General features: G+C 47.8%; 6 protein-coding genes across 6 annotated transcripts; 4 read left to right on the top strand and 2 right to left on the bottom strand.

Moving 5' to 3' along the window:
• Positions 1–2,807: 2,807 nt before the first annotated feature.
• On the top strand, positions 2,808–8,144 carry BHQ10_000532 (uncharacterized protein; the record flags this gene model as incomplete). The annotated part of the gene is made up of 1 exon (XM_040877783.1): positions 2,808–8,144. The coding sequence occupies one exon, from the start codon at positions 2,808–2,810 to the stop codon at positions 8,142–8,144; it is 5,337 nt and encodes a 1,778-aa protein (XP_040729037.1).
• Positions 8,145–8,321: 177 nt separating this feature from the next.
• Positions 8,322–8,588, top strand: BHQ10_000533 (uncharacterized protein; the record flags this gene model as incomplete). Its single annotated transcript, XM_040877794.1, has 1 exon — positions 8,322–8,588. One exon carries the CDS (start codon positions 8,322–8,324, stop codon positions 8,586–8,588), a length of 267 nt encoding a protein of 88 aa, XP_040729038.1.
• Positions 8,589–9,112: 524 nt separating this feature from the next.
• On the bottom strand, positions 9,113–10,159 carry BHQ10_000534 (uncharacterized protein; the record flags this gene model as incomplete). Its single annotated transcript, XM_040877805.1, has 2 exons — positions 9,113–9,799; positions 9,857–10,159. The coding sequence occupies 2 exons, from the start codon at positions 10,157–10,159 to the stop codon at positions 9,113–9,115; spliced, it is 990 nt and encodes a 329-aa protein (XP_040729039.1).
• Positions 10,160–10,712: 553 nt separating this feature from the next.
• BHQ10_000535 (uncharacterized protein) lies at positions 10,713–11,746 on the bottom strand (the record flags this gene model as incomplete). The annotated part of the gene is made up of 2 exons (XM_040877816.1): positions 10,713–11,394; positions 11,448–11,746. 2 exons carry the CDS (start codon positions 11,744–11,746, stop codon positions 10,713–10,715), a joined length of 981 nt encoding a protein of 326 aa, XP_040729040.1.
• A 1,255-nt stretch (positions 11,747–13,001) lies between these two features.
• On the top strand, positions 13,002–14,708 carry BHQ10_000536 (uncharacterized protein; the record flags this gene model as incomplete). Its single annotated transcript, XM_040877827.1, has 2 exons — positions 13,002–13,388; positions 13,446–14,708. 2 exons carry the CDS (start codon positions 13,002–13,004, stop codon positions 14,706–14,708), a joined length of 1,650 nt encoding a protein of 549 aa, XP_040729041.1.
• A 937-nt stretch (positions 14,709–15,645) lies between these two features.
• Positions 15,646–17,204, top strand: BHQ10_000537 (uncharacterized protein; the record flags this gene model as incomplete). The annotated part of the gene is made up of 2 exons (XM_040877838.1): positions 15,646–16,746; positions 16,803–17,204. 2 exons carry the CDS (start codon positions 15,646–15,648, stop codon positions 17,202–17,204), a joined length of 1,503 nt encoding a protein of 500 aa, XP_040729042.1.
• Positions 17,205–17,280: the final 76 nt, after the last annotated feature.

The following is a 17,280-nucleotide window of genomic DNA, read 5'->3' on the forward strand; positions in this document are numbered from 1 at the left end:
ACGTAGTTGGCTCGACAGTCTAGACTCCGACGATCTTGGGATCTTTCCCATTCGGGCCAAAACACCATCCAATTCCTCGTGGCATTGACATCATTTGAACAATGTTTTGCTTGCATTGCGCCTTTGTTCACTAATTTTTGATCGTACATAGTATAGCTTCATTCAAGGCCACTAGAAAACACGGCGCCATGTAAAGAGCTGATTGATATAACTTCATCAGGAGATATCCATATTACTAGTACATTCAGGTAGCGCCTATTACTGCCTAGGAAGTATGTTCTGTATACCTAGGTAATGGATGTTTACACCCGCGGTGATCCATTTACATAACGTCACCTCAAAGTTTTGTGTTCGTACGTCCATCGTTTGTTGCTTTGTACGGCTTCAACTGAGACATCTGCCGCGCTGGGACTCAGAAGACAAAGCTTAGTGATGTTGCCTCAGCTGTTGCCCCAAGTGTTTTATCTAATCTGTATGGAAATTGATTTCCCTTGAATTGTGATTGGTTTAATGGTTTCAGTGGTTGATGCTATCGTGAAGGACTTTCTGTTTCGAGATGAAGCGGGGTTCTGTATTGGTGAGTGGATGCCTTCGATGGCTTTGACCAAAACAAAGCCTCTTAAGTTCCCGAAACGCCCGTGTCTTACCAGGCTGCCAAGGCGTAAGGTTCCTATAGGGTTACAGACTTCGATGAGCCCCTTTGTGGCCTCATAATAGACTTGCGCGACGTCGATGCTGATTGGCCGGCGTCAATGTCCGTACAATGTCCTCAGAACAATGTATACTCGGATCTTCCGAGCACGAGCTCCTTGCTGAGCTGCTCGTGTGAATATCTTCATGGAATGGACATCAAGGAAATATCCACTCTAGCCAAGGATCGATCATTCTCGGGCTTGCGATCCAGGTAGGAAGTGTAGCCGAAGAGAGCAAAGCAAGCTTCAAATCGTCCTATGTGACTCACTCTGGGATGATTGATTGTCCAAGCACTGTCTAAAGTCAGAAACGTAGCTTTGACTACCATCAAAGAGCAGAGCTTGTAATCATGGACCATGCGAGAGTTGATGCTATTGCCATGGGACAGCAGTGCGTGGCGCAGGTGGGTACACACGGTACTTGAACTCGTGCATCGTGGCGAGGCTGGCACCCTGAAAACATCAACTCGACAGATTTCAGATGAACTGCTGCCCCAAAAGATAGTTGGGTAAATAAATAGTAGCAATGTATCCTCGGTGAGAATAGCTACCGCTAGTACCAGTACTTACCAGAGCACCCAGTCACCAGGGCCAACTTGGCTGTGTTGCAGTTGGGAGTGCTGGGTTCAGTGGTTCCAAGTAAAGTGGGTAAACTCGGGCCGGATGACGAAACTGGTGCCAAGTTGCCAGATGCGCCGTGTTCAGTGTGCGCCGCAACACTGGATGAACATGTACATGCACACAGTACTATCTTTCATGGCCATGACCAGAGGAAGCTTGCTCGGTTTCAAACAAAGCGCAACTGGTGATTCGGATCCCATCTCAGGATGGCAGTTGAAGCATCATGCATGTCAGTCATTGTGCGGTGACCGGGGACTAAGAAGGGGGCGGTGGGGGATTTGGGCCACGCTGAATGGCTGCCAAGCTACGGTATGCGCACTGATTGGCTAGCACTTAAGCCTTCAAGCCACGCAGCCTTGAAAGAGCTTAGCACCGAAGCCTGACGGTAAAATCAACGACTTCGCAACAAGGAACAGAGCAAAGCTGTGAGTGCCGATGGAGCAGAAGTTGTAAAGTTTTGTAAACACGTATGGCAGGGGCACATGACCTGTGGGTAGTGAGAGGCCTCAACATTACACACGGCAGTATTCATTAAATTGTTTACTGTGTAATGCAATCAACGAGGAAAGCCACGAGAAGCACGATTGGCCGCCTCTCTGGGGAAGGCGCCACCAATGGTTGCAGTTCCCCCCTTCCTTCCTTCCTCGTTTCTTCTTTTTTTTCCTGCTGGATGTTCAGTGTTCACCCGCAAGCCGATGCGCTAGGCCAGAACGGGCATGACACTCCCAGCCCGGCTACGTCATAGCCTAGGCCAGGCCAGACGGCCGCTTTTCTCTTTCCTTTTCGTCGTTCTACGCTGTCCACTTTAGAATACGCTACGTAGGGAACCATATTGTACGTAGTGTTGCTAGTAGTAGTCACGCTCACCAAGAGTCGCTCCCAGCCCGCGGCGTGCGCTATCCTACACTACACCACAGAACACTCCCAGATCTGCCGCCACAACTCCCTAACACTACTATGTACTAACACTAGAACTTGACACACCCACTGTCCGAACAGCCAAATCTCTACCTACATAGTAATTACTGTATGTATCTCGGCCCTCCACATTAATCGGTCAACACACTCTCCCCCCCCCTCTCTCCGTTGGCTGATCTTCGACTGTCTCGCTGTGTGCCGATCTTGCCTTGTCGTGCTTGCTAACAGTCACTCTTTCGAGACAGAATACTTACAACGCCGAATTATCATCTACACCTCACAGCCACATACAACTACGCTCGCGATCTGGAACAATCTACCGTCACTTGCATTAGCTTTCCATCCTCGCTTGATCGCCGTTCAGTTACACCTCAGTTGTAGCGATCGATGAATCCCGTTAGCAACCTCTTTATGTCTTGAGCAAATCACATAACAGTAATCGCATATTCAGAGAGTCAAGCGATGCCTGCTATACTTCGTCGCTTCTATCAAGCATTGAGGAATCTCCAATAGCTCACGCATGCTACGCCGAGAACAGAGGAGGAGAGGAAGGAGGAGACCCAACTCGCGCACACCATGCGGCGGAATCCAGCCCGCCTAACGCCGACCAAGGCACCTTCCCCATCGACCGGCCCTACATCTCATAGTCGCAACCCATCGCGTGCAGAGTCCTTGCTACATATCACCGCGACCATTTCCGACACTTCGCCAACACAGGATGGTGGTTTGAATCTTGCATCTGACGCAACAACCGATGCATCCCACACCGCACAGAGCAATGCACGAAGACTGGAAGAGTTGAGAAAACAAATGGAACAGACTTTAGTGAATCAGCAAGCGCAACATCAGAACAATTCTGCGAAGATCTCCAAGCCAGGAACCGATGCAAGTCGAAGTTCCCATCACATGCAGGTCCCGTCTCCTGGCAGTGCTCCACGGACTGCAATCAACTCGAAACCTCATTCACCATTCGATGTTTCTGCTTCTCGTACTGGGTCTAACGGGTCTGCGACAACCGTCAAGGGTGCAAATCTGACTAGTAGGACTCCAGACCTTCATGCTCCCAAGACCCCGTCCTATCCGTTCCCGCAAATGCCAGTTTTACGGGGTCAGCATGTAACATCGGATGCTCTACTACAATCAGATGTTGCGCAAATTGCCAATCCACGAATGAAAGAAAAGTCGAAACGAACCGTCTCCAAGGCCCCAGGTACCATCGATATGTCCCCTCCGAAGATGAAGACCGGATCCCACACTGCTTTCTTTATACCCGAAAGCGCCGCGATGTCCGATGATCCCATGTATCCGAGTCCCAACCTGTACGATGTGATTTTGAAACTTAATTCTGAGCCGGGGCTGGAATCTTGGTGGAACAATGTGATTGATATCTTTCAAACCCATTACGGAATCGAAAGAGCCTCCCTGGCAGTCCCTGGCGATGCCACTGACCTAGAGAATGTCCCGTGGGGCCAGAAAGCCAGTTTCAACCCTAACGAGCTCTTTGAAGTCACTAACCCTACAGCATCATCATCAGACGCTACGACTGCCTTCAATGAAGGCGCCGCCACACAGGAGGACGATACCTCGTCGAAGAATACGGGAAACACACCAACTCAGAAGAAACACTCGTCATCCAAGAGACCGTCGTTACTAGCACGACACTCTTTCGCTGGGTTCACCAAGGATAAGAAAAGTATAATCACTCCTCCTATCAGTGTTACCGGTAAATCCGCCTTTGAAATCTCACCCGCAGCATCATCGGATGGGAACACTACGAGTAGCAGTGCCGAATCGCCGCCTTCGTCGGCTTCTTTTCCTGCCTCCCAAGACAACACCATGAAGATAGGACTAGGCCCATCGGGCCTTCCTATTTCTAGAGCTTCATCTTCAATGGTTGTCTTTGCTGTTCCCCGCGATCTGGAAGCAGAGAACCAGCCTCTAGTCAAACGAACTGGCGTCGTCAAACTATTTGGTCGAAGCAAGCCCGCCGTGTTGACTCGAGAATATGCATTTGATTCGGCAGTTCCTTCATCCACCGATCTCGATGTGACAACCGCGGTACATAGTCCAAGCGACGTGTTTCAAGCAACACCAGCGGCCGAACCATCGCCTTCTTTTCAGCTAGATCCGATCAAAGTTGACAAGGACAATACAATGCCACCGCCCACTCAACGTCAGAGGTCTAAATCGTCGGCGCACAATCCAAATGTTTTGCAGAACAAAAGAGACTCTCTCAGTCACTACGCAATTCCGATTTATGAAGAATACGAACAGGTTCCAAGCTCACCGTGGTCTCAGTCTCCTGCGCCATCACCTGCGCCCCGAGTTCACCCAGAGCAGAATCCATTCTTTATGAATCATGCAGTAGATGAAGCAGCCTTTGCGCAAGATCCGCCTTCACATGACTACGCCCAAGTACAACCCGTTGCTGCAATTGGAGTGGACAGATCGAAGAGTGTCGTTCACGTTCCTTTATTGCATGCAAATAGCACAAAGGAATCCACTTGGGAAACGATTCGCTTCCCTGTCGCTGTTCTTTCTTTTCTATCTCCGGTCGTACCATACCCGGCCAATTTGAGGTCATCTCTACTATACTTGATGCCTCATCTCACCGCATCATATTTATTAGCACACCAATACAGTCAACTCGAAAGACAACTAATACCCGGAGTTTACAAGCCCCGCTTTGGACATCTACTCGGCCTAGGCGGTACATTCTCAGATGCGAGCAGTGAGCTTGAATTAGTCGCTGGCCTTAGCGGCCAAGCAATGACGGATGGCGGGTCTATTTCAGCGCGTGCTAGCATATCCAGTCCTGACGATATGACTAACAATTCGAAATTCAGCCCCTCTCTTTCAATAATGGGTACACCTGGTATGGACAATATGAGCACGGGTCCCTCCAGTGAACCGGGCACAACACCAGCAATGGGACAGAACGTCGATAAAATTGATGGATACTTCAACCTTCATCAAGTGCGAAGCTCTGCTGGTCCTTCTGGCACTCGAACCCGGGTGTCAAAATCCAGACAGAACCTGTTCCCATCGATGCCAGTCTCGCCGAGCGTATCTCGCTCAAAGTCCGCTCGTGAGGAAGATTGGTCGAATCGAGATTCCAGTGCCACTGATCAATTCCATGACAATGGTCGTCCGACCCCAGCGTCTATTCCCACCCGCAGCTCGTCTCGTAACACTTCGACCACGTCTGTGATTGCACATTTACAGCGGGAAGGCATCTCAATCTCTGAACATATATTCCAATTGATGCTGAATTCAGTGCCGCTGCATCTGTTCTTAGCCAAAGCGCCATCTGGTGAAGTGCTATGGACCAATTCCAAGTTTGACGCCTACCGTCGAACTCAGCCGCAAGACCAGTCCATCAGAGATCCTTGGCAGAATATACACCCCGACGAGGTGGAGTCCATATCGAGGCAGTGGCACAAGGCTCTCCAGACAGGCTCTCAGTTCACCGAAAGAGTTCGAGTCAAGCGCTTTGGAGACGATAATACTTACAGGTGGTTCATCTTCCGCGCAAACCCGTTACTATCCCAAACAGGGCAAGTTGTTTCGTGGATCGGCTCTTTTCTTGACATCCATGAGCAACATGTCTCTGAGCTGCAGGCCGCGCAAGAACGCGAGGTCTTCGCTACCAATGTGAAATACCGAGCCCTCGCTAACTCGATTCCTCAAATTGTTTTTGAAGCCACGGAGCTTCGAGGGTTGATTTCGGCGAACGAACAGTGGCATTTGTACACTGGGCAAACCACAGAAGAGGCGATGAACTACGGTTTTACTGCGTATATCCATCCTGATGATTTGGCAAAATGCGGTGTCTTGTCTACGGAGATCGTGAGAGTGAGAGCCACGAATGACGTCACTGCTTCACAGCCTGATGTTGCTCCTCTCAAGTTGTTTGCTAATGGAGTAACGCCTGGTTTACTTGATCTTGTTAACCAAGGAATAGTCAACTCTCAACAGGATGAGAATGGTCGTATCTTCTACACCACCGAGCTTCGAATACGGTCCAAGGGCGGTGGCTATCGCTGGCATCTTGTCCGACTCGTCAAAGTGGAAGCGAGTAACTTTGGGGATGGTGAGGCATCGTGGTACGGTACTTGCACTGATATCAACGACCGGAAGCTTCTGGAGCGGGAGTTGAACAAGGCGATGCAGAAGTTGAATCGAGAGATGGAATCGAAGACAAAGTTTTTCAGCAACATGTCTCATGAGATTAGAACGCCATTGAACGGTATACTCGGTACAATTCCGTTCATCCTAGACACGGCATTGGACAATGAGCAGCGTCGTATGATGGATACGATTCAAAACAGTTCTACTAACCTCCGTGAACTGGTTGACAATATCTTGGATGTTTCACGCGTTGAAGCTGGAAAAATGAATATGGTCAAGTCCTGGTTTCACCTTCGATCTGTTCTGGAAGATGTCATTGATACCGTTGCATCCCGAGCCATCGACAAAGGTCTCGAAATCAATTATCTTATGGATACCGATGTTCCCGACATGGTCATAGGTGATAGATTCCGCATTCGACAAGTGCTCATCAACCTCATGGGAAATGCCGTCAAATTTACCGGCCAGGGAGAAATATACACTCGATGCTCCGTTTACCGTGAGCCCGAAGTTCCACTCAGGGATACCGAGCTCTTACTCAATTTCGAGGTGGTCGATACCGGAAAAGGCTTCAGTGACACAGACGCCGAACGACTGATGCAACGATTCAGTCAGCTTGGCGGAAATGGATCCCAGCAGAATGCTGGCAGCGGGCTTGGTCTATTCTTATCGAAGCAATTGGTTGAGATGCACGGTGGTAAATTGACACCTAGTAGCAGGAAAGGGCAAGGTGCCAAATTCTCCTTTTACATCAAGGTCGACGCACCTCCGCAGGTATCAGATCCCTCGTTGACGCGAAATTCATCCGACATGTCCGATACTGCAACAGCTACATCTCAGGGAACCACGCAGCCCCGAATCCCATTGCAGTCGAATAACTCCACCGATTCCAGGATTTTCAATTTCCACGACATGTCTCCTGCTCTTGACATGTCTCCAATGACAGAAGTTTCTGGTAGTCCGGATCACTCCATACGTCCCGCATTCTACTATCCATCTGGCTCGGCACTCTCTTCTGCAGTACCTACTCCTGATTCTTCTGCTCCTACCGAGTCAGCTCCGAAAGTCGGTCCATCGCCACTAGCTGGGGAGTTCTTCACGGCGGAAGCCACCGAAATCAGTGAGCCATTGGTACAGTCTACGCCTACCGTTGAAAAGGCATCAGCCTCCAGTTTTCTACCCCCAGTGATCTATTCGGTCCTTATCATCTGTCCTCTTGATCATGCACGAGAGGCTGTCAGGCAGCATATTGAGCAGGTCATACCTCTCGAGGTTCCTGCAACGTCAACGGCAGTTGCTGACCTAGAAGATTGGAAAGATCTGAAGGAAACGAGTAAATCGGTTACATTCTCACACATTGTTCTCGATTTCCCTGGCGGAGACGAAATCATGGAAGCATTGCAGCACGTGTTGACCTCGGATATGAAGACGAAACCATCAATAGTCATCATCTGCGATTTATATCAGAAGCGCCAGATGAATGGCAAAATTGAAGAATTGATAGCGGCTGGCTTCAGGGTTGATACTGTACCGAAGCCCGTGAAACCATCGTCGTTTTCTGGAATTTTTGATCCGGACAACAGGCGTGATCTGAGCAAGGACCGAAATCAGGACATGGCACGCGAAGTCAATAACAACTTCAAGACAATGTCCAAGATGGTCAAAGAGGTCATCGGGAATAAGGGATACCGTATCCTACTGGTTGAAGATGATGAAACCAACCGTATGGTGAGTGTTGACCAACTCTTAGCTCAATTGCACGCATGTACTAACATGGACTAGGTCATGTTGAAATATTTAGACAAAGTCAAAGTAGTCTCGGAAACGGCAACAAATGGGCAAGAATGCGTGGACATGGTTCTATCGCACGAGCCAGGCTATTATTCCTTGATTATTGTAGGTTCTGACGTTTTCCTTTTGACATAACCGAGGTTAACTGTTGAACAGTGTGACATTCAAATGCCCATCAAGAACGGATACGACACTTGCCGGGAGATTCGAGCTTGGGAGGCTAAAAATCACTTTCATCAAATTCCCATCATGGCGCTGTCTGCCAATGCGATGACCGATCAGATCGATGATGCAGCCCGGGCCGGATTCAACGATTATGTGACCAAGCCCATCAAACACAATGAGCTTGGCAAGATGATGATGAGTCTTCTCGATCCTAATACCTCCGGAACTTTATTACGAGATCGCAAAGACTGGCGGCAACAAAAGCCTTAGAACGCAATACACCGTTGCATGCTCTCGCCGTCTTGCAACCATCTTTTGAGGTCGATGAAATTCTCGATCCAAAGGATTCATGACGACGTTGGCCGATTGTTACATTACACACACACACACATATACATTACGGCGTTTTGCACGAGCGGATGGTGTCCGGGACTGGATTTTTATGTCGTATATTGTTACATGATTCACTTCTTGTATTATCTTTCACATACCCATGCGTTTATCTATCTGCAAAATTATTTTCTTCTTTTCTTTTTGGGTGTATGTTCATGAAACTCGAATTGTGGCATTTTTCAGTTATCTTTTTTTTGGGGACTACCATAAGCGGAGAAAGCATTTTGAAACTCGCTGCATTGGATGCTTTATCGGGAACACATTTGTCTTTGCTGTCTCTGGGGGACTTTACATGCATATAATTGGAGTTTATCAAGAGATATACATTCACTTTAGTTGGAGATACCTAGTTATGACATTGAATCAATCTCGAATCTTCTACACTGAACATTTCTCACTTCCTATAGACCGCCGTTCTTCGATATAAAATCATTCCAGTTATCCAAAATCGAATCTTTCTCAACCCCCTTCCACAACTCATCCATCCTCTTAGCAACCGCACCACTCAGCGGCCCCTTTTTGAGCCCTTCAATCGTCGCAGTCAAGTGATCCCCAAACCTTGAACCAACGATAATCCCATCCCCCATCTCACCATCTAGATGCGAATGATACACAATCCATCTATACGCCAACTCCGCCTGCGTGATGCCTTCCTGAGCAGCCAACTTCCCGAACTCAGTCAGGAACTGCAACATAGATGGCTTGTTGTAAATCGTATTCATCATCTTGGCAAAAATGATCTTCGAATCAAACCTGCCCTTCGCATTCGCGACGTCCTCGGGGGTCTTTGTCAAGAACCCACCCGCAATAGGGCTGTACGCATAAAAGGCAATCTTGTACTTGCGTAATATAGGGAACAATTCAGTCTCGACCCGGCGTCCGACGGCGTTGTAATTGCCTTCATACACGGAGGGCAACACAAAGTCATTCTCCAGGGCGATTTGACACACTTCTTCGACTTCTGCGGGGGCAAAGTTGGATAAGCCGAAACGCTTGAATTTGCCTTGTTTGTGGACTTGGTTTATGCCGCGCAGGGTGTCTATGAGAGGGACGCGTTTGTCGGGAGTGTGAATGAAGTATACATCAACCTATCGAACGCATCAATACTCATTCATATCAAGACAAGGCAAGGGGAAGGAACGAACAGAGTCGGTATTAAGTTTCCTCAAACTCTCCTCCGCAGCCTCCACGACTCTCTCCCCACTCGATGCAACGTGCGCCAACCCCCCTCCAATCTTGGTATCGATTGCGAACCCCTTTGCCGCCGCATTTGCGGCGCCGAGGAGCTCTTCGCTGTCGCCGTAGACCTCGGAAGAGTCGATAGTTTTGATGTCTTCCTTCTCGAGCCAGGAAAGGACTTCGTTGACTTTGTCGACTGTGAAGCCGTATTGCGTGCTGAAGACGGCGCCGCCAAAGATGATTTTGACGTTGTTTGTTGTTGGTGCCATTGTGATAGTATGTAGTTGCACGAGCTTGATGCTTGCTTGAAGAGATGTGTTGCGATGTTATATCGTGTATTGTTTGACCGTCTACATCAACGCTTTTATACTCATTACATTCAAGTTCTAGATGATACTATCGTGGGATTAGTAATTGTCGTCGTTAGAGACGATAATTGTTAGTCCATTGTACTTATTCGGGAAAATGGGAAATTGGTAACGCTAAACTCCGGATGTTGGTTTGTGGATCGTTACACTTGTTCGAAGAATCCTGTATAGTCGGGTAGTTACAAGCTTAAAAGGTAGATTATTTATATGAGGCTTGCACTCTGATTGGCTCCTCCTCTAGTCGAGACAATTACTTGATTAGGAAGATTTTACGCCGAAGCTTCAAAGGCGCCATTACTTAAAAATGATGGTTTGATGCATAATGAGAATACTTTTCTATACACAGACGCTATATTTGCAAATTACAAATGAGGGCACTCAAAATATGATGTAGATAATCTAAAACAAAATCTCGTCTCCTTAGCACACACACACAAACCCACGTTTAAGACATCTATCGCATCTGATAGCCACTCTCGCGATCAGCATCGGAGGCCGACATCAAGGCACCAGCCTGGTAATCCTTCCCATCCTTGCGTGCACGCATACTCCTCGCCAACTCACGCCATTCACGCTTCCAGATCAATCCCGGATGGAATGAAGTCAACGCAATAACCGCAATAGAGATCATCGCGCCCTCAAGAACCATAAACGTAACCTCGTTATTAGCCAGAGACCCGTTGAATCCTCCCGAAAGCTCAGCGCAACGGAACACGGAACGCACGAAGATGGTCAATGTGGCGATTCCGAGAGACCAGAGGAAGATCTTGAACGAGCGCGAGATGCGCAGGGCGTCGTATTGCGGGTTGAGATCCACGGATTGCGTACGGCGGACGCGAAGAGCAAAGTCCATGCAGAGGGCTGCGAAGACGGCGAGACTGAACACTTGCCATGACACACCGGCAATCATGATGTTGATACCGGTCTGTTGTGTGGAGCCTGATGCGCTAGCGGCGATACCGCCTCCGGCTGCTTGAAGCAGGAGAGCGATGAAGTCCCCGGCAATGAAGAGGTAGGTGTAGGTCTTGGGACGGAAGCGGGAGATTCTTCCGCCGTAGACGATAACAATGCGCGAGAAGCAGAGGTAGATAGCGGCGGAGAGGAAAGCGGGGGCAATCGTTAAACAGACGAGATATCTAATGACTTGGTTTAGAAAGGCGTACCAAACAGAAGGACGAAGGGAACTTACTCAAGGAATGGAGTCTGAGGGAAAGGATTATAATGCATCTGCACACGTCCAATGTATCCGATGATTTCACCAACTAAACCACCAATCATGGCGATCATATAAGTCCATGTTTTGTAGTAGACACCGAATGCGATTTGTAATAGCAATGCAAGGCCGAAGATTGCGACGTATATGAGGTTACCGGGAAGAGAAGGGACATAGTCGACTTGGGCCCAATCTAAAGGGCAAGTGTCGAGTGTGCAGAGGTCGGTGTTGTTATAGAGGGTCGCATTGAACGTCACTGGCGTTGCGTTGGACATTTTGATTGAGGTTTCCGCTAGTAGGATATAGATGAGGACAGGGGTAATAGGGCTTGATCGATGTCTTATATGGTAATACAATCGAAGTGGAAGTAGTAAATTGAAAATAAAATAATAGATTCAAGATGAAAGGAACTCTTGATATTGTTCTTATTGTTGACTGTTGATGTTCTTTGTATCATCTAAACATGGGCATTCGTGGCTATCTTTATACTTGATCTCTTTTCCATCACCTCATTATCACCGAGCCGACACTTTTCTTTMCCAGCCATATTGACCTACATTTAGGCTTCCAAATTTCTTCTTGGCCTGACAACTTATGGGGTCTGTATGTTCATTAGGTCCTGATAGCTGAATATCTGACACGTTGATGGACGCTATGATGACAAGTTGAATGGGCCGAAATCTAAGCCCCCTCGATTCCTCGAACAACCTTGGTATCCTGTACGCATTGACCAATAAAATGCTTGAAAGATCGGTCATTATCTAATCGTGCTCATTTAAGCATCTCGCGTGTCGCAGTAGTTGCAGTCTGTGTGTAACTATTTTTGTCGACTTTAATTGAGATGCCTGAGGAAGCTGGATCTCGGCTCGGAATTAAGCTATGATACAGGGCTGTAACTTTAAGCAATAATTATTTGTACTAAGCCATGCTACATCAGTACCGTGACTCGTAAACATAACCTAAAATAGCCTAGTCAGTAGCTTAAGCGAGTGTTATTAGGTGAATAAAAACAACTTATGCTGTAAACAATACTCCGAATTGAGATAGACCGCCAAGAGCCTCGATGGATTTTTGAAACCCTTAGAGCTTAGGCTCCCATGTTACCAATATTAGACCGAGCATTGGTTGAGCAAGCGACAATCGCTTTACTAACCGACTGCGGCATCAACGAAATTCCACTCTATTGCATTCACGGATTGTTGAGCGACATTCGGTTTGTTACTTTGTGGGTGACTTTTATAGGTCTATAAGAAGTGAGAAGTTACAATGGCTTCATCCGCGTGTATAGGAGGAGCGTTGAATCGGATGATCATTTCAATTGTCAAGAGACAAATCTGTCTTACAACGGCAGTCAATTGTTGCTCTTGGTGCTAGGGTAAATAAATCATCCAGCCTGAACTTGACAACAGCGGAACCGGCTGGTCTGTCACCGGAACCGGGGTTCGCAACGAAGACGTATAAAAATGCATCGCACGAAGAGAACGGGTCGGAACACCATGTCACTATCTATTCAGCACTATCAATCTCACAATGGGCCCATTACCGACTCAGGATAGCAAAAATCAAGCTGGTGATGATGCCGGTACAATACGTGCTCCGGTCAGAATTGCACCCAATCTGCACCAAACAAACAACGCAGAGCAGGACAAATCAAATGTAATGTTTGATGAAGAGAAGAACTCGGTGGGTTTCCAGCCGGAAGAGTCCAAGCAAAAGACAGCAACAACATCAACAACAACTGATGTCCCCTATTGCATACTGCCCGAACGGCAAAAGATCTTCTTGATGATGCTTTGTTCCTTTGCCGCAATGATCTCACCCATTTCGAGCAGTATCTACTTCCCGGCTCTCAATAGCATTGGAAGTGATTTAGGCGTGTCAACCAACAAGATGAATCTTTCTATCACGATGTTTTTGGTTAGTACAACGCGCCACGGAACTTGTAAGATCATGTCTAACACATGCCGCGTACAGATCTTCCAAGGAGTAGCTCCGTCTTTCATTGCAAACTTCTCCGATATCCACGGTCGCCGGCCAGCGTACGTAATTGCCTTTGTGATATATCTGGCAGCGAACATTGGCTTGTCATTACAGAAAAACTATGCAGCTCTCATGGTCCTTCGATGTCTGCAAAGCTCTGGAAGTAGTTGCACCATTGCATTAGGCAGTGCAGCAGTTGCAGATCTGTCTACTCGTGCAGAAAGAGGGAAATACATCGGTTACGCGACCATGGGTGTCACGCTTGGACCGGCTCTGGGCCCAGTCATCGGAGGATTGATAGATCATTTCTTGGGTTGGCGGTGGATCTTTCGCTTTTTGATTATACTCGCTGGCGTGTACGCTTCTCTTGTCGTGATGTTCCTACCAGAGACATGTCGCGCAGTTGTGGGCAACGGATCCGTGCCAAGTGCGAGATGGAATCGCTCCGGGTGGCAGATTCTGAGCAGTAGATTCCGGCACGGAAGGAAACCCCCTGAGCCAAATTATGACACCGTGCAAATAGGCAAACGTCGGCCTAATATCTTTGCTTCTGCATTGATAGCCACCGAAAAGGAGCCTGCAATTATCCTCGCTTATGGTGCACTTTTGTATTGTGGATATATGGCTGTCCTAAGCACGCTGACGTCGCAACTCAAGTCACAATACAACTTCAATTCCATCCAGATTGGATTATGTTATCTTCCTCTCGGCTGTGGTAGCTTGACGTCTCGAAGGACGGTAGGGACCCTCCTTGATTGGAACTTCAAGCGGGAAGCTGCACGACAGGGAATGCCAATAATTAAGAACCGACAACAAAGTATTGAGAAGTTTAACATCGAGATAGCTCGGCTCGCAATTACAATACCTTTTGTGTATGGAGGTGCACTATGTTTGATTGCTTACGGATGGGTTATGCAGTTCAAAACCTCTCTTGCCGGACCGATGGTCATACTATTTTTCATGAGTTTTTTGACCACAGGGGCTTTCAGCTCGCTCAACACACTGATCATCGACACGAACCGCGAAAGTCCAGCCACGGCTGTAGCCGCAACTAATCTCTGGCGCTGCCTAACGGGTGCTGGTGCTGTTGCCGCAGCAGGTCCGCTGATCGAGCGAATTGGACTTGGCTGGACAGCTACTTTTATCGCCTTCTTGTGGCTGGCGTTTAGTCCGTTGGTGTGGGCTGTTTATAAATGGGGACATGGCTGGAGGGAAGACTTGCGCAAGAAGCGTGAAGATGTTGAAGACACTGCGTGAGCGTTAAAATGAGATTGAAATAGATACATTTGTCCGAGCCCTAACCCTTGAACTCGTATGTGACAAGCCTGTATTGAACGAAGTTACCGTACGCCAAATGTGGAGCCGCAAAGGCCAAAGCATATTCGCTAGTGTGAAGGCTCCATGTATAAAAGCCAATAGAAAGCTCTGACTGAAGCAATATAAGCGCCGTTATTGGCTCCGTGGCCAAGGGATATGCGAGCTAATTTGATTGGCTTCAACAAGGTTTTGTGGAACAGCTAAGCTTCACATACTCCGGCCGGAGTACGGAGTACAGTAAAGCTTTCATCTTTGATTTCTGATTCTCTGTCGGTGACTGCAATGCAAGTAGGAAATACATACTATGGGATAACATGCAAGACCCCTGAGCGCAGTATTGTGATAAGTCGAAAAGAGGCGCAGAATAATCGGAACAGGGCGAACTTCCAACCAGTCGGGTCTCGACGTAGTTCTAGATGCAGTTCCTCTTACATCATTACTCCATATGGAGCAATCACAGCCTCAATCGTCGCGTCCCTTCGTATCCCCTGCCTCTATCTCATTGGGTGCGCTTTCAGCATTGGTATTCAGCCAGAAAATCCCATTAAAAGCAAGGAATTGTAGTGTACCAGCGACTCGTACAACACATTCATGCATTTGTCCCTTTTTCAGACTAAAATCCCTGCTTACGTCGGCTATGGGGCAACAATTCGAGGCACCAGCCAACAGCCAACACAGCTGAGACATCCGGAGGCTCCATGCAAATGAATAAACCCCCAAACTCATCATTGTTGCAATTTACTCCTTTGCTTTTTGTCTTACAGTTGTCACGTTGGCATTTTGAGCGAAATTCATGGATGCATGCCGGTGATTGAGCTATGGCTGCTTGGCTGTCGACGCCCAGCTGAAAACATCTATCTAAAATAGATATCTCAAAATGAGACTATTTCGGCGCCAATATCTCGGCCTCGTCCCTATTGCGACTCTTTTCTTCATATTCGGCACGATTTACTCGACGCATAGCTGGACCAGCACGCAACAACTCAACAAAGATCTGTGGTCGCAGAGACCCGGCGACCAAGAAACGCAACAGTTGCACGATGGACAAAATTACGATGATCCCGACTGTGCCGACTTCCCACGCGACCGACTTCGAGATGTACAGATTGTGTTGAGGATCGGCTCAACGCAACCCTTTGATCAGATCTCGTCGCATATCAATAATATCACGAATTGCATATCGAATTTGATCGTCATTTCCGATCGAGTGGAAGAGATTGGCAATGGATTCTGGTCGCACGATATCATTGCCGATTTACCGAAAGTATACTGGGAAGGGATTGACCAAGACGACGACGAGACCGATCAGACTGCAGGCCTAAAGGCATATGCAGATATAAACAAGGGCGATAGTTCATGGAAACAGGGAAAGCATGCCAGCGACCGGTTGACCCATAGGCAAGGGTGGTTATTAGATCGATTCAAGTTTCTGCCTATGGTCGAATATGCGTACAATGTGAATCCGCAAGCAAAGTGGTTTTATTTTATTGAAGCCGATACATATGTTGTATGGGACACGCTGTTCCGTCTTCTCGATCGGTACGATTTCAAGCAGGAATGGTATATGGGTTCCCCATCGCCGGGTCGCGAATTGGACGGCGAGAAGACGTGGTTTGCCTATGGAGGCAATGGTTTCATACTCAGCCGAACGGCGATTCAGCGACTTGTAAGCAAGGAGCCGGTCAAATCAACAGATGAGTCCAGCAACGCCAACCGTACCGAATTGTCTCTTACAGAGAGATGGGCGGATCTAGTCAAAAGCGACTGCTGCGGAGACTCTGTTCTGGGCTTTGCGTTGGCAAACAAAGGCGTGTTTTTGTCTGGATTGTATCCAATATTCAATCCTCATCCATTACATGGTATTCCATTTGGTCCTAGTGGAAAGCCGTATTGGTGTCAACCAGTTCTCAGTCTACACAAGACATGGCCGGGCGACGTTCCTGGGTTGACAAACTTTGTCAAGGACCACACTAGCGAGGTATGCAATTCTCTTACTCCGTATGTAAGGACATGTCTACTGACTTTCCATTCCAGCGACCTTTGATTCATGCCGACTTATTCAACTACCTCGGCCTAGAACAGGTAGCGCAACGCGACGACTGGCAAAATTCAGACTGGAACGGTTTCGAAGAAGCACCCGAATCACCCGTCCACGAAACCATCGAAGCATGTGCCGCAGGATGCCATGCTCACGGCGAATGTTTCCAATGGACTTACTGGACGGAAACGTCCTGGAAATACAAATCCATACCAAAAAAGAAATGCACATTTGTGCGCTCAATACGACTGGGAACTCGCAAGGATCGTGAAGAGTCGTGGACCACGACCGCTGTTTGGACAAGCGGATGGGATATAGAAAAGATCTCGAAATGGGCGAAAGATAATGACTGTGGCGAACCGGAGTGGGTAGAACCGAGTTTACAGAGGATTTATTAGATGGTTTCTATAATGTTATCAGTTGGGCTTTTGTGCATATAGATACCCTGTTTACTATGATTGGCACGTTTTTCTT

Source organism: Talaromyces amestolkiae, assembly GCF_001896365.1.
Source record: "Talaromyces amestolkiae strain CIB chromosome Unknown scaffold1.1, whole genome shotgun sequence".
Lineage (NCBI taxonomy): Eukaryota > Fungi > Ascomycota > Eurotiomycetes > Eurotiales > Trichocomaceae > Talaromyces > Talaromyces amestolkiae.